This window comes from Salvelinus sp. IW2-2015, linkage group LG1, assembly GCF_002910315.2.
Source record: "Salvelinus sp. IW2-2015 linkage group LG1, ASM291031v2, whole genome shotgun sequence".
Classification (NCBI taxonomy): domain Eukaryota; kingdom Metazoa; phylum Chordata; class Actinopteri; order Salmoniformes; family Salmonidae; genus Salvelinus; species Salvelinus sp. IW2-2015.
The window spans coordinates 48692028-48708531 of record NC_036838.1 but is presented as its reverse complement, the minus strand read 5'-3'; the positions used below and the strand labels follow the sequence as shown (position 1 = coordinate 48708531).

The following is a 16504-nucleotide window of genomic DNA, read 5'->3' as shown; positions in this document are numbered from 1 at the left end:
CCCCTTTGTAACACAGCACACAATAGTTTAGCTAGTTCAGGAGATTTCTGAGGCAGGTTTTGGAGAATTTTGAAGGTACTTCTGGTCACCCCAGTGGTTCCATGACCTCCAACACAACAGTGCGAGGTCCCGTCATCACCAGCCTGGTGACCTGGCAGTAACCCAGGTGAAGAATGCTTTGCCCATTCACCTGACTCACTTAGGTTTACAATAAGAATCAGGAGAATGTCACAAAAAATAGGAACTATGTTTGTGTTACCTTAACCCCTGCAGCAGGGCTTCCAGGATCGACTGCCTGGACGTAAACTGGGGCCATACCTCTGATCACAAAGCCCCAGCATCCCCCATCACATGAGATGCGCAGCACGCGCTCCAGCAGGTGTATCTCACTGATCATCCCTAAAGCCAAAAACCTTCATTGGACGCCTTTCCTTCCAGTTCTCTGCTGCCTGCGACTGAACGAATTGCAAAAATCTCTGAAGTTGGAGACTTTTATCTCCCTCAACAACTTTAAAAATCTGCTATCCGAGCAGCTAACCCATCGCTGCAGCTGTACATAGTCCATCTGTAAACTACCCACCCAATTTACCTACCTCACCCCCCATACTGCTTTTATTTATTTACTTTTCTGCTCTTTTGCACACCAGTATCTCTTCTTGCACATGATCATCTGATGATTTATCACTCCAGTGTTAATCTGCTAAATGTAATTATTCGATTTATTGCCTACCTCATGCCTTTTGCACACATTGTATATAGATTCTCTTTTTTTTTTTTCTACCATGTATTTGACTTGTTTATTTGTTTACTCCATGTGTAACTCTGTGTTGTCTGTTCACACTGCTATGCTTTATCTTGGCCAGGTCGCAGTTGCAAATGAGAACTTGTTCTCAACTAGCCTACCTGGTTAAATAAAGGTGAAATTAAAAAAAAATAAAAAAAATAAGGGGACTATATTTATTTCCCCCAATAGAGACAAGACTAGAAAATGAAGGTCATACACTACCCTAAATATTTTACCAGTCAAGTCTGTTAAGAACAAATTCTTATTTTCAATGACGGCCTAGTTCAGGGGCAGGACGACAGATTTGTCAGCTCAGGGATTTGATCTTGCAACCTTTCGGTAACTAGTCCAGAGCTCTAACCACTAGGCTACCGCCCCATATTTATTTGGACAGTGAAGCTACAACTTTTAATTTGGTTCTATACTCCAGCATTTTGGATTTGAGACTCGGCAGAAGGTCCGAAAAAGAAGACGTTCTTGCTCAATATTATTATTAAAAAAAAATGTTTTCAGTGGCGATTTTATCATGTAAATCTTAGTGGGGCAAAAAAAAAAGTGGGATGCATGCCAGCAAAGCCACTACACAACACAACACTAAACAATACATTAATTGCACTATAATGGTAACTGTTCAAACGGCCAGCTCATCTCCTTTCCAAGACCCCAACTTTCTTTTGGTTTTCCTATTGGAATGAGGTCATAATCATCATCATTTTATTAGTCAATAAGCAGCCTTCTTTCCCGGGACAGGGTAATACCCGACCAGGCAGAGCCTCAGCAGTCTATAGTGTCCATTCTGATGATGAAGCTGTTTTTCTCTCCTGCTTATTTTTCCTCCTTAGAAGAAATTGCTTTTATTTCTGATGTTATTGTGCATGCAGCTAAATAACCACAATTAGTATCAGAGAGAGTGGTGTTGTATGTGTGTGTGTGTGGATCATCATTAAATCCTTGATCTGGAACTACTGCTTCCTCATGTTCTGAACGGACACCCTGTGGTGGTTGCTACCAGCCTAAAACCCAGCACCTAAGTTTTTTTCTATCCTTTTTATTGGTCCTTCGAATTCATATTCAAATTTTACAGTAACAAATGGTGCTTACAAACTGTTAGGGCCTACATAAAGCTGTCCCAACAGCAGTCCAAACACCTTACCACTGCTACACCTGGCTATCAGCGGAGCCTTGTCTGGCAGCGAAATAGTTCATTCAGCCTCATTTACTGCCTTTTAAGAAACATAGCTGATATGGCAGACAACTCTTACAATATTCAATGATTACATTTCTTTGAAACAGGTTATAGGCTATAGTCACCACCAAGTTAGAACAGGAGGTGAAAATAGACCAAATTATTAGAGTGAGGCACATTGAACGCCATTTCTATCTTTGCGTGTCAAAAAAGATGCACGTTATATAACACTATTTGACACATTAAATAAGCTTTTAATTTGACGTGTCAAATAACGCAAATCTATTATTATAATCTATTATAATGTTGTGTGTGCTGAATTTGCACGTGCAAGCCAAGCACCACAACTACTATGTGTTTACAATACCGCACTATTCCAAATTATTAGGGTGAGACACATGGGCTACTAACAGTTTACTACACAACATACACTTAGTATTACGTTACTTTTTTAGCTACAGTATAGATTTCTCCCTTGCATATTACATCATTTATGCTGTAGCATACAAGAGTTTGCTATTTCRAACTTGTGTAATCTTTATGTACAATGGCCGATGAGCACCGATACGTTTTATCTATAATTTCTCTTCATTATCTCTCATCATATGACAAGGATTAAAAAGAATTTGCCAGTAGATTGTCAACTTGATGACAACTGATGATGACTGCTAGCTAAYACATTGAAAGTGAGATGTTGACATGATCAGTCCAATCAAAGTTACTGTAGATATAACATGATTTGATGTCATTCTTTCTGTGGCCAATGGCCTTGAGCCTTCTTGGATGGGCACTTCTAATATAACTCTATGGCAGAATCCAAGAGGCTAAAATTTTCAAGCTCTAATCTTAGAATTGGGGATGACGTACTGTCCCATTCAAAGTTCCTAACATTTTCCGGATTGACCTTCATGTCTTTAAGTGATGATGGACTGTCGTTTCCCTTTGCTTATTTTTGCTGTTCTTGCCATAATATGGACTTGGTGTTTTACCAAATAGGGCTATCTTCTGTATACCAACCCTACCTTGTCACAACACAACTGATTGGCTCAAACTCATTAAGAAGGAAAGAAGTTCAACAAATTAACTTTTTAAGAAGGTACACCTGTTAATTGACATACATTCCAGGTGACTACCTCATGAAGCTGGTTGAGAAAATGCCAAGGGTGTGCAAAGCTGTCATCAAGGCAAAGGGTGGCTACTTTGAATAATCTAATATATAACCCTTGAATGAGTACTGTCTATATTTATATATATATATATATATATATATATATATATATATATATATATATATATATATATATATATATATATATATATAGACAGTACTCATCCTTGAATGATATATATATATATATATATACAGTGGGAAAACAAGTATTTGATACACTGCCGATTTTGCAGGTTTTCCTATTTACAAAGCATGTAGAGGTCTTGTCATTTTTATCATAGGTACACTTCAACTGTGAGAGACTGAATCTAAAACAAAAATCCAGAAAATCACATTGTATGATTTTTAAGTAATTAATTAGCATTTTATTTCATGACATAAGTATTTGATCACCTACCAACCAGTAAGAATTCCGGCTCTTACGGGCCTGTTAGTTTTTCTTTAAGAAGCCCTCCTGTTCTCCATCATTACCTGTATTAACTGCACCTGTTTGAACTTGTTACCTGTATAAAAGACACCGTCCACACACTCAATCAAACAGACTCCAACCTCTCCACAATGGCCAAGACCAGAGAGCTGTGTAAGACATCAGGGTTGAAATTGTAGACCTGCACAAGGCTGGGATGGGCTACAGGACAATAGGCAAGCGGCTTGTGAGAAGGCAACAACTGTTGCGCAATTATTAGAAAATGGAAGAAGTTCAAGATGACGGTCAATCACCCTCGGTCTGGGGCTCCATGCAAGATCTCACCTCGTGGGCATCAATGATCATGAGGAAGGTGAGGGATCAGCCCAGAACTACACGGCAGGACCTGGTCAATGACCTGAAGAAGCTGGACCACAGTCTCAAAGAAAACCATTAGTAACACACTACGCTGTCATGGATTAAAATCCTGCAGCGCACGCAAGGTCCCCCTGCTCAAGCCAGCGCATGTCCAGGCCCGTCTGAAGTTTGCCAATGACCATCTGGATGATCCAGAGGAGGAATGGGAGAAGTTCATGTGGTCTGATGAGACAAAAATAGAGCTTTTTGGTCTAAACTCCACTCGCCGTGTTGGAGGAAGAAGAAGGATGAGTACAACCCAAGAACACCATCCCAACCGTGAAGCATGGAGGTGGAAACATCATTCTTTGGGGATGGTTTCTGCAAAGGGACAGGACGACTGCACCGTATTGAGCGGAGGATGGATGGGGCCATGTATCGAGAGATCTTGGCCAACAACCTCGTTCCCTCAGTAAGAGCATTGAAGATGGGTCATGGCTGGGTCTTCCAGCATGACAACGACCCGAAAACACACAGCCAGGGCAACTAAGGAGTGGCTCCGTAAGAAGCATCTCAAGGTCCTGGAGTGGCCTAGCCAGTCTCCAGACCTGAACCCAATAGATCATCTTTGGAGGGAGCTGAAAGTCCGTATTGCCCAGCGACAGCCCCGAAACCTGAAGGATCTGGAGAAGGTCTGAATGGAGGAGTGGGCCAAAATCCCTGCTGCAGTGTGTGCAAACCTGGTCAAGAACTACAGGAAACGTATTGATCTCTGTAATTGCAAACAAAGGTTTCTTGTACCAAATATTAAGTTCTGCTTTTCTGATGTATCAAATACTTGTGTCATGCAATAAAATGCAAATTAATTACTTAAAAATCATACAATGTGATTTTCTGGATGTTTGTTTTAGATCCGTCTCTCACAGTTGAAGTGTACCTATGATAAAAATTACAGACCTCTACATGCTTTGTAAGTAGGAAAACCTGCAAAATCGGCAGTGTATCAAATACTTGTTCTCCCCACTGTATATATATAGAAATTACTCATTCAAGGGTTTTTCTTTATTTTTTATTAGAAGTAGAATAATAGTGAAGACATCAAAACTATGAAATAACTCATATGGAGTCATGTAGTTACAAAAAAAGTGTTTAACAAATAAATGTTATATTTGAGATTCTTCAAAGTTGCCACCCTTTGCCTTGATGACAGCTTTGCACACTCTTGGCATCCTCTCGACCAGCTTCATGAGGTAGTCTCCTGGAATGCAATTCAATTAACAGGCGTGCCTTCTTAAAAGGTCATTTGTGGAATTTATTTCCTTAATGCTTTTGAGCCAATTAGTTGTGTTGTGACAAGGTAAGGGTGGTATACAGAAGATAGCCCTATTTCGTAAAGGACCAAGTTCATATTATGGCAAGGACAGCTCAAATAATCAAAGAGAAACGACAGTCCATCATTACCTTACGACATGAAGGTCAGTCAATACGGAACATTTTAAGAACTTTGAAAGCTTCTTCAAGTGCAGTCGCAAAAAACATCAAGCGCTATGATGAAACTGGCTTTCATGAGGACTGCCACAGGAAAGGAAGCTGCAGAGGATAAGTTCATGAGAGTTACCAGCCTCAGAACTTGCAGCCCAAAAAAATGCTTRGAAGAGTTCAAGTAACAGACACATCTCAACATCAACTGTTCAGAGGAGATTGCGTGAATCAGGCCTTCATGGTCGAATTGCTGCAAGGAAACTACTACTAAAGGACACCAATAATAAGAAGAGGCTTGCTTGGGCCAAGAAACACGAGCATTGGACATTTGCCTGGTGGAAATCTATCCTTTGGTCTGCATTCCAAGCATTCCAGGTGAAGCTGGTTGAGAGAATGCCAAGTGTGTATAAAGATGTCATCAAGGCAAAGGGTGGCTACTTTGAAGAATCCATAATAGAAAATATATTTCAATTTTGTTTTTAAGCACTTCTTTTGGTTACTACATGATTCCACATGCATTATTTCATCGTTATTCTACAATGTAGAAAATAGTAAAAAATAAAGAAAAATCCTTGAATGAGTAGGTGTGTCCAAAGTTTTGACTGGTACTATATATAGGGGACCACAAAAAGCATCATACTAATTGGTTATGATAGAAGTCATTTAAGTAGGCTAGCAACTGTGAGGCTGGGGAACCAGTATTACCTCCATTTTTTTTTATTTAACCTTTATTTTAGTAGGCAAGTCAGTTAGGAACAAATTCTTATTTTACAATGATGGCCTACACAGGCCAAACCCGGATGACACTGGGCCAATTGTGCGCCGCCCTATGGGACTCCCAATCACGGCTGGTTGTGATACAGCCTGGATTCGAACCAGGGTGTCTGTAGTGACACCTCTAGTACTGAGATGCAGTGCCTTAGAGTGCTGCACAACTTGGGAGCCAAATGTAATGGGCCAAAGGTCAAAAGGTAACATCTCACAACGGGATGAATGATGCCATGCTCCAGCAAGGCATGGCAGAGCTCCAAACCCTGGCGCCTGCTCTCTGTCTTTCCATTCTGTAGCAACCAGTCGATCAACTGGCAGCCAGGGAAGGAGCGCTGGTATGCAACACCCTGCGCCTCCCTTAGATGCAGAATGGAGTCTGACAGTTATTACACTGCAAAACACACCACACACACAAAACATGTCACATCCATTTTGCACTCGAGAGACAGAATGAATGGAACAGTTACACACAAACTTGTGTACACAATTGGTAAAGTTGAATGTTTCAGTCCATAATCACCAAAACTAGCACATACTGAGAACATTCTGTAATTCAGATGATGTGGCTACCCTTCTTCCTAAGCTAGGCTTGACTTCTTCAAGGGCACCAGTTCCTACCAGACAGAGACCCCCAGGGTAAACAAAGTAGTTCTTACTGCTTATACAATCGTTGTCCTTGGATGAAGACCTTGACAGTGTTAAATGGAAATATGTCATCATCCTTACGGAAACGGTACAGAAATGTTGCATCCTTGAACATAGGGTACTTGTCACAAACTAAAGAGATCAGAAAGGAAACATTTCCTGAAAATGTTTTCACATTTCCCTACTTTATAGTTCAGCATTTTGGATCTCCTGTATCAATGTTAGTATATTGGCAAAGCTCCTTGGCTCTTGGTATCCCTGATGTAGGAGGAAGTGTATAATAGGAGTTGAATATACACTTGGTCCTGTGTCAGGGCTATAGGCTCTTGGAAAAGCTCTTACTGTGCATTTTATATCCCCTTAGAGATGTTACTGTGGTGCCCTACAGTACCATGGTGCACAATGTCATGTCCATAAGGTGTTGCATGAGGCAGACCACCGTTGCCCGATCGAGAGCTTCCTTGTGGCTGATCAGTCAGTCTGTAAGCTCTTGGGCCACAAAGTAGTTAGGGTAAGTGTGCAGATGGTACAGTCGGTCCTTGATCAGTTTGCCATCATGCAGCCTCAATGTTGCAGTGAGATACAATGTACAATTAATCAGCTATAACTAGTATAAGTAGGCAAGGGCACATAAAAAAAAATATTGAAACATGTATTTAATCAATTTCAGTTATGACATTTCTACATGATATATTTTATCTAATATTGTTAGATTTTTTATGGGAAGGTCGGCTGAAGAAAATATGTGACTATCTGAAATGAACTTGTTGGATTTCAACACAGTATGTTTCTACAGGTAGCATAACTGTAAAGAAAACCAAGCTTCTCTTTCTCTCTTTCTCTCTCTTCCATACCTCAGTTGTTCTACAGCAATCATAATTTCCGCCTTGTGCAGTCTGGTCATTGCTTTTATGTTTATGCTGCTTTCCATTTTCTCCATGTTCCTTTACTGACACTGGTCTAAAAAAACAACTAATTTCATTAGAAGCCAGTATGTTTACCAAATAACCAGTGCCCAGCTGCAGCCTCTGACCATGTGGGATAGATGTTGTGAGAGAGAGGGAYAGAAATCCTGATGGTGTTTAGAATAACTGCAACACTCACATCAATCAGGAGGACACTTGGTTTCTGATGAGGTATTCTCATCAGAATCTGTTCTGCCATGGACAAAAACAACTTAAGAGGTAGAGAAAGCTATGCCAGACCCTATAACCAAGGGGCCAGACTGAGTGGAGGGGGGTATTGAGAACCACAAGCCACCATCATCATACTTACTTACTGTGCATGCTCTGTACATTCTGACATTATAAAAAGCCAATATTTAAAAAATAATTAAGGAAAAAATGACAGGGTAGATATCAGACAATGACACAACACTAGCTTTCATTCACTGCTCAGTATACTCTGAGGGTCAATAGTGACGTTTTCCTCATATCACCACAAGGGGTCAGCATAGATCTATAAATATACAATTTGGCTACCAGAACTCTCAGGAGAAACCCCATAGAAATACAGTTATTTATAATTTACCTATTTCTAACTCTATGGTCCACCCTTTATGCTTGTCCATATAATTTAACCAGAAATCAAATAATAACACATACAAGTGGAATATAAATATTTATTTTCAGTGGGCTAGTCATGGACTAGAGAGTATAGGCTATTTGTTTATTATGGGTGGTGGTGGATTATTGCAAACGCACAACAGCTCTATTAGAATTATTGAATTGTGTTTTTGCATGATGGACTTCCACTTAAATATAAAGACCATTGTCCAAATACAATTGTGACTTTAAAACTGTGATAGTTTTATGTTATTTATATGGAAAGTCAGATGGTAATTTAGTGCGTCTACATTTTTAATAACTAGCCCTATTGACTATAATATATCCCTGGACATATAGTCTACAGACTAAATATTTAGTCCTCAGATGCTTTGCATTCCAGCATCAGTTCCCTTGTGGTCTTTCACAATAAACTATTTTAATACATCAAGTGGTGAGGTAGTGTGTGAGAGAAAGAGAAACATATGCACAAATTAAATAAAGTAGGCCACAGTAGCCTGTAAAATATGTAGTCTACAATATGTCTTTGCAGGTCTATGTAAAAGAAATGTTGGGCATCATTCTACATTCAACCTTTGTTGGATTGTCAAAACGCACACATCAGCTATTATGCAAATTACCCTTCTCGTCGTCTTTTTATTGGAGAAGAGCAGGGAGGTGTAGTCTATACCGTGTGACATCATGCAACGGTTCTTTATGAAGAAAGTGCGCTCGCAAGCATAAACCAGGACAGCTACACATATGCAGAGCTTTTGGCCCCGCCGTGGACTCAGAGCACCTTTCTTCTATCCGATTAAGAGGACGGTTATCTTTCCATTTTTACGCACGCGTGTTTTCACTGTAGATTTAATTTTACGGACTTACTAATTGTATGAAGCGTCTCATCAATAGTGCAATTGTTGCAAAAGACTGCATGAAAGAATAGAGTTTTGTGCCCCTTGGAAGTGGCCAAGACAAATAGATCCTGGAAAGAATGACCGCCGAATCGCATACAAATCTGGGTCTGCCGAAAACCCCTTTGGGTTATGTCAGTGAGTTCGACTTGATGAAGTTCGAAGTGAAGAAGGAGACAATGCAGGGGATTGATCACTCATTCATTGGGCCGTGCAGCGAGCTCCAGAGACCGGACTCAGTCTCCTCTACCCCGGTCAGCACCCCTTGCAGTTCGGTGCCATCGTCACCGAGTTTCAATCCGGGTGAGCAAAGGAACCCTGATGATCTTTACTGGACGCCCAGCAGTGGAGGTTATTCTCAGCAAATGTATCCCCACACTTTTGGCCTGACACCTGAGGACGCAGTGGAGGCCCTTATCGGTACCACAGTCCACGGGCACCAACCCACTCCGAACGGTCACCAACAGGCTCTCCAAGCAGAATTCGAAGGGTACGGGGCGGCACATAACCTCAACGGCCATGTCCAGCAGTACCCTGGACTTATCCGTCAACCCGACGGTCTCTCGGGTCACCCTGATATGCAAGATATGCACTGCCAAAATCAATATCACCACAAGCAGGACCTCGACAGCTCGGCTCCGCACTCACCCGACTCCCAGCTTAGTGCGCACCACCTCCATCAGCAGAATCGCCACGACAGACGACTCAACGTGGAGAGCGCCTTCTCGGACGACCAGCTGGTCTCCATGTCAGTGAGGGAGCTCAATCGGCACTTGAGGGGTCTGACCAAGGACGACATGATGCGTCTGAAGCAGAAGCGCCGAACCCTGAAAAACCGTGGTTACGCACAATCGTGCCGCTACAAACGCGTTCAGCAGAAACACGTTCTTGAGCACGAGAAGACCAGCCTTGTCACACAGGTGGAGCAGCTGAAGCACGAGCTCAACCGACTGGCACGCGAGAGGGACGCATATAAACTCAAATGCGAGAAATTGACTGGTTCGAATGGTTACCATGAAACTGGGTCTACCAGTGACAACCCTTCCTCGCCTGAGTATTTTATGTGAGTGTATTCTTTGTACCAGCTACCAAAGTTATTTTACTGATTTTATTGATAAGCTTATTTGTTTCAACAATATTAATGATTTCATACCAGTTCTTGATGCAAACCTACCATTTAATTCACCTTTTCAAATTAAGATAATAAGATTTGTAATATGAATCTATAATCAATCATGCATGCTGGACATGTATGGAACTGTCTATTTAGTAGGTCTAAAATCTGTTGTACATTGTCACACAAGTCTTCGTGAAAATACTTTAAATAGTTCCTCTTACTTTTGTTGAATTGAATAACCAGTCTGGTTTATGAAATTACATTACTTTTGGATTCATGTACTAGGCCTACTCTCAATTTAGTCTTAAATGGATTCATCCATCAAAACAATTTGAAATTATTTTTATTTTTTGTGTTCAAATCTTCACTTGAGTGGTATTCATGTATTAATTCTGCCTGCCGTAGGCTATCTATTATAACAAATATAATGAATACATGGGTGATGATGATGATGTATCTCCTTGTTCTAGATATCCTTTTATGTTATATTACATTTTGAGGAGCTGGTTCTGCTGGCCAGATGTGGCTAATGTTTTTGTTCTTTTCTTTCACATACATTTGTATTAATTGTACAAGAAAAAGAGCGAGATCTTTTAAAAGTATTATTAATGCATTATTGCCTGCAAATGACCATCATTGTTACCTGTCCAGTTGTGTTGAAATCTATTGTCATCTGCTTTAGACTTGTAAAGATCAATAAAGCCATTAATACTTTTATTCTGCAACTTTGTGTTTAATCTGTTGAGTAATCATTGGATCCACTTATAGACATTGTGCTGGCTCACTTAGCTATGTATTCATTTGGAGCTGGTCTGATTAATTAATTGATTACATTTATTGAGCATGGAAGCCAGGGGCTTTAAAATAAAAATCATATTTATTTTTCCAGAATATTTTGTTTTTACAGAGATAAAGGTTTGCTTCATGTGGCCATATTGTTAGCAGTATGAGAATAGTTTTTCTCATGTCTATAAAGAAGAAGTGAAGTGCGACTGGCAGACATAATGTAAAGGAGCATCTTGCTTACATCTAATTAGGCTAATTGATGTAGAAATATTTGATTGCTGAAAAAGAAAGAGTCATTACAACAAGAAGGAGCTCAATAAAACGCAAAATTCAAAGCTGTGACAAATGTGTTTTAGAAAAATTGYAAAACAAATACAGTTGAGTGATTGATTGATTAAAACAAATGTCTCTTCATTTACACTCTTACTTTCACCTTACTATACCTTCTATTATTACTTTCATCATGGAAAAACAAGTGCAAACTTTGCACCTGGTGCGTAAATCAGGCGCCAAGTAAGCTGCGGAATCCTTTTTTAAAAGTCTGTTCTGTGCACTGCATACAATATATCACACACATGCCTGTGCTGCATAATACACATAATCCTACACCATTTTACTCATTCACTTGTGTGGAAGAAAGAGCAGTGAAAGTCTCCAATGCACAGTATAACATTCCAGGTTATTGGTACTGTCATGACAGGAACAACGTTTTTTGGCATTTATAGTGAAAACATGTAGTTGTATTTATTTATATTTTTACACACAGTTATTGCATTTTGCACACAGTCAACTGATTTGATAGACAAGTAATTGGAATACAAAAAGTAAATATAACTGCGAGCAGCAATGAATGGGGTTCACAGGATGACGGAAAGGACACAACACCAGTTGCATAACAAAGCAAGCACTCTATCATGTAGGAACTCATTGTCTTACGTCAGATCGCGACGCTCATCCCTCAACCGATCTGTCTTGTAGGACATGGAACACATCTAAAACAAAAATTGATTTTGCTCATCCGCCTAACACTAGTTCCTAATTCTGAAAATCACTCCGCTCTCGGTAGCTATAGATGCACCTGATKTTATGGCAATCCAAACCATGCTCCAGCTAGCAGCAAAGTGCAWGCTTGTTTCAGTGGTCATATGTGACTCCACCTGGATTCGGTCTTATGTAGCAAAATTTGAAATTGTGTTTTTTACATTGGAGACTCAGAGCTACAAAAGGGTATATCATACACTGCATTTGAGGAACAATGTGGAAGTAATTCTGCTTTGAAAGTTGATCAACTTGTAAACTTACTTTTGAGAAAATGGCCTTTGAATATTTTGYTATCTAGTGAAGAGCTCCWCTTTGTCTACACCCATTCAGGATRGRTCACACCCTCTTAGACAGTAAATCATYCAGCGCCTTGTGTCACAAACGCAGATTTTAGAGAAACAACAAATGTCGGTACATATAAGRATCTTATATCGGCTGAAAGCTTAAATTCTTCTTAATATAACTGCACTGTCCAATTTACAGTAGCTATTACTGTGAAAAAATGCCATGCTATTGTTTGAGGAGAGCTCCTAACAACAAAACCCTTTTTTTCACCGCGATAGGTTTGATCAATTCACCTCTGAAGGTGAAATGTGTACTTCCATTCTGAAATATTGCTCTGATTTATCATCCAAAGGGTCCCAGAGATAACATGAAGTGTCGTTTTGGTAGATAAAATCATTTTTCCTAACTTAAAAAGGTCCATATAGCATGCACGATTAATTTTATATTTCCACTCGTTCAATTTGCAAAGAAGAGAATCTGTGAAAATCTAACCCAAAACAWTGTTTCAACCAGTCAAATCAAGTTCGTACATATTCCTCAGAGATCCTAAAACGTAACCAGACTTCACTATATCATTAGGGGTGTAGTATATCCTATAGGACACCAAATGTGGTCATAGCACGCGATGACGCGGGTGGTCTTCACTTGAACAACTCTAACTTTGTGAAATAAGCGCCAATCGGGGTCAAACAAAGCTAGCTAGATAGCCAATGAGCTGGGCTTTACGGGAGTATCTGGAAACCCTGTATCTGTCGTAAAATGTAGCTACTAACATTGTGCGACAGCATGCCTTTTCCTTTTGGACAAAAATTATAAGAATATTCAGAGTTATGAAGTTATGAAAACTGGTTGTTTTGCAAATGTTGAACTTATAATATGGCTACTAATACTGGAAAAGCTAAATCAAAGTCCAAGTATACAGATCTGACAATATTCTTGCAGAAAAATGTAATATGAATGCAAATGTCTCCTTCATGATTTGCCCAAATATACCTGGGTGACTTCACACTAAATGTCATATAGTTTGCTCATACTTCAAGTTATCCGCCTGAAACTTTGCACATACACTGCTGCCATCTTGTGGACACCATCGGAATTACAACTAGAGTGATGGCTAGAACTGGGAACTTTCTCTTGAATTTCAAAGATGGTGGTAGAAAAAAAACAGTTGTTTTTTTCTTTGTATTTTCTCCTACCAGATCTATTGTGTTATATTCTCCTACATTCAATTCACATTTCCACAAACGTCAAAGTGTTTCCTTTCAAATGGTACCACAAATATGCATATCCTTGCTTCAGGGCCTGAGCTACAGGCAGTTAGATTCGGGATGTTATTTTAGGCGACAATTGAAAAAAGGGGGCTAAACCTAAGAAGTTTTAAGCTTTAGCCCCACCCATCTTGTTTCGCTCTCGGAGCGCACACCTGATGTTCTGGCCGATGATTTGTTTACCTAGGGATAACATGAAAACAGCCTAACCAGCTCTGCTGACAACAATTTCATTACACTTTTTTTGCAGACGTTTAGGGGTGTTGTACACACGTCATGTAACGTTAGCTAACAAGCCAGCCAGCTAACGTTAGCTAGTTAAACAACATTGAACACATTGCCAACAATGCCACAGTGCTGGGAGCTAACCAACCAGATTCAACGTTAGCTAGCTAACATTAGGCTCTAACTAGAAAAGCAAACTGCTCTGGGATACGAGTCATAATGTCTGCTAGGGAGCCAGCCAGCTAACGTTAGCTAGCTAACAGTACACTTTAGCTTGAAATGAAACCACTTTCTGTCAAAATTAGAAATGTGTAATGTCTGAAAATGTAGCTAGCTAACGCTAGACTATCTTACCTGTATACATCATCATGCATTATGGGCGTGTCTCACTGTCAGGAATGCCATGCCACGGTTGCCCTTAGTTTGAAGATGTAATCCAGAAACAGGTGTTTTCTCCATCTCTTTAGCTATCATACTCTAATTCCACTGATTTCAAAACTTGATCCTCCAGAAAGTGGAGAGCAACACCTATGCAGCTCCACTACACAATACATWAAAAAAAAGCAGCGTTCGACAGGATTACCAACACAGACTGATGAGCTCAAATAGACAGAAGCCTTCTATATGCCAGACCAATCCAAACTCATCTCTCAGCATGTCCAGCCCACTCATTATCTAAGCCAATCATAGCTAGTGGGAAGGTTGCTTTCTTTTTTTGTGGCTTAACCAACAAGGCTTGTAATTTAACAATTTTATTGTATTTACAGATGGCATACAAGTTTGTTATTAATAGCTACTCACTTTAGCGTTAACTTCTTTGAGGTATTTTCTGAACAGCTTCTCACTTCCTTGTTTCTCCAGTTGTCAGTTCGACTAAACGCGGTTTAATGTTATACACTAATTTGTGGTGCCCAAATGTAAAAAAATGACAGTTGGAACTCCACAGCTGAAAATACATGATTCTTGTTGCTAGGAAACCATTTACAGTGCTTATGTCACGGCCGATGCTGGAAGAAGACCAAAGTGCAGCGTGGTAAGCGTACATTTTCCTTTTTATTTAAAATGTCGCCAACAAAACAACAAACGAAATAAACAACCCTGAAGCTTACAGGGCTATAGTGCCACAAACAAAGTTAACTACCCACACTGAAAGGAGGGAAAAAGGGCTACCTAAGTATGATTCCCAATCAGAGACAACGATAGACAGCTGTCCCTGATTGAGAACCATACCCGGCCAAAACATAGAAATACGGAAACATAGAAAACAAAACATAGAATGCCCACCCCAAATCACCCTGACCAAAGCAACTAGAGACATAAAAAGGCTCTCTAAGGTCAGGGCGTGACAGTACCCCCCCCCCCCAAATGTGCAGACTCCGGCCGCAAAACCTGAACCTATAGGGGAGGGTCTGGGTGGGCATCTAGCCGCCAGGCGGTGGCGGCTCAGGTGCGGGACGCAGACCCGGCTCCACCTCTGGCTCACCCCACTTTGGTGCCACTCTGGTGCGGGGACCCTCGTTCCGACCCTGGATGGGACCCTCGTTGCGGGCCCCGGACTGGGGACCCTCGTAGCTGGCCCCGGCTGGGGACCCTCATTGCGGGCCCCGGACTGGGGACCGTCGCTGGAGGCTCCCGACTGGAGACCGTCGCTGGAGGCTCCGGACTGGAGAACGACGCTGGAGGCTCCGGACTGCTGGGACCGTCGCTGGAGACTCCGGACTGTGAGACCGTCGCTGGAGACTCCGGACTGAGCTGTCGCTGGAGACTCTGGACTGGACCCTCGTTGCGGGCTTCGTGCCATGACTCTCACTGGAGGCTTCGTGCATGGATCACCACTCGGAGGCTTCGTGCCATGGATCATCACTGGAGGCTTCTTGCGTGGATCATCACTGGAGGCTTCGTGCCATGGATCCTCACTGGAGGCTTCGTGCCATGGATCATCACTGGAGGCTTCGTGCCATGGATCATCACTGGAGGCTTCGTGCCATGCATCATCACTGGAGGCTTCTTGCCATGGATCATCACTGGAGGCTTCTTGCCAATGGATCATAACTGGAGGCTTCTTGCCATGGATCATCACTGGAGGCTTCGTGCCATGGATCATCACTGGAGGCTTCGTGCCAATGGATCATCACTGGAGGCTTCTTGCCATGGATCATCACTGGAGGCTTTGTGCCATGGATCATCACTGGAGGCTTCTTGCCATGGATCATCACTGGAAGCTTTGTGCCATGGATCATCACTGGAGTGAGGAGATGTTTGGGCAGTCTGGTACGTGGAGCTGCCACAGGGCTCAACAGGCTGGGGAGACATACAGGATGCCTGGTTCTGGCCGCAGGCACAGGACTCACCAGGCTGGGGAGACATACTGGAGGATTGGTTCTTGGCGGAGGCACCGTATACACTGGGCCGTGGAGGTGCACTGGAGGTCTCGAGCGTAGAGCCTGCGCAACCCGTCCTGGCTGGATGGTTATCTTCACCCTGCGCATGCGGGGCGCTGGCACAGGACGCACTGGGCTGTG

General features: G+C 41.5%; 2 protein-coding genes across 2 annotated transcripts; one reads left to right on the top strand and one right to left on the bottom strand.

Moving 5' to 3' along the window:
* Positions 1–85: 85 nt before the first annotated feature.
* On the bottom strand, positions 86–8259 carry LOC139027560 (DEP domain-containing mTOR-interacting protein). The gene is given in 7 exon segments (XM_070442966.1): positions 86–198; positions 6363–6538; positions 6540–6548; positions 6814–6934; positions 7194–7214; positions 7217–7371; positions 7657–8259. Coding segments are annotated over 7 exon segments (681 nt in total). The 5' UTR covers positions 7743–8259.
* Positions 8260–9065: 806 nt separating this feature from the next.
* On the top strand, positions 9066–11094 carry mafbb (v-maf avian musculoaponeurotic fibrosarcoma oncogene homolog Bb). Its single transcript, XM_023995005.2, has one exon. It carries the CDS (start codon positions 9341–9343, stop codon positions 10325–10327), a length of 987 nt encoding a protein of 328 aa, XP_023850773.1. The 5' UTR covers positions 9066–9340; the 3' UTR covers positions 10328–11094.
* Positions 11095–16504: the final 5410 nt, after the last annotated feature.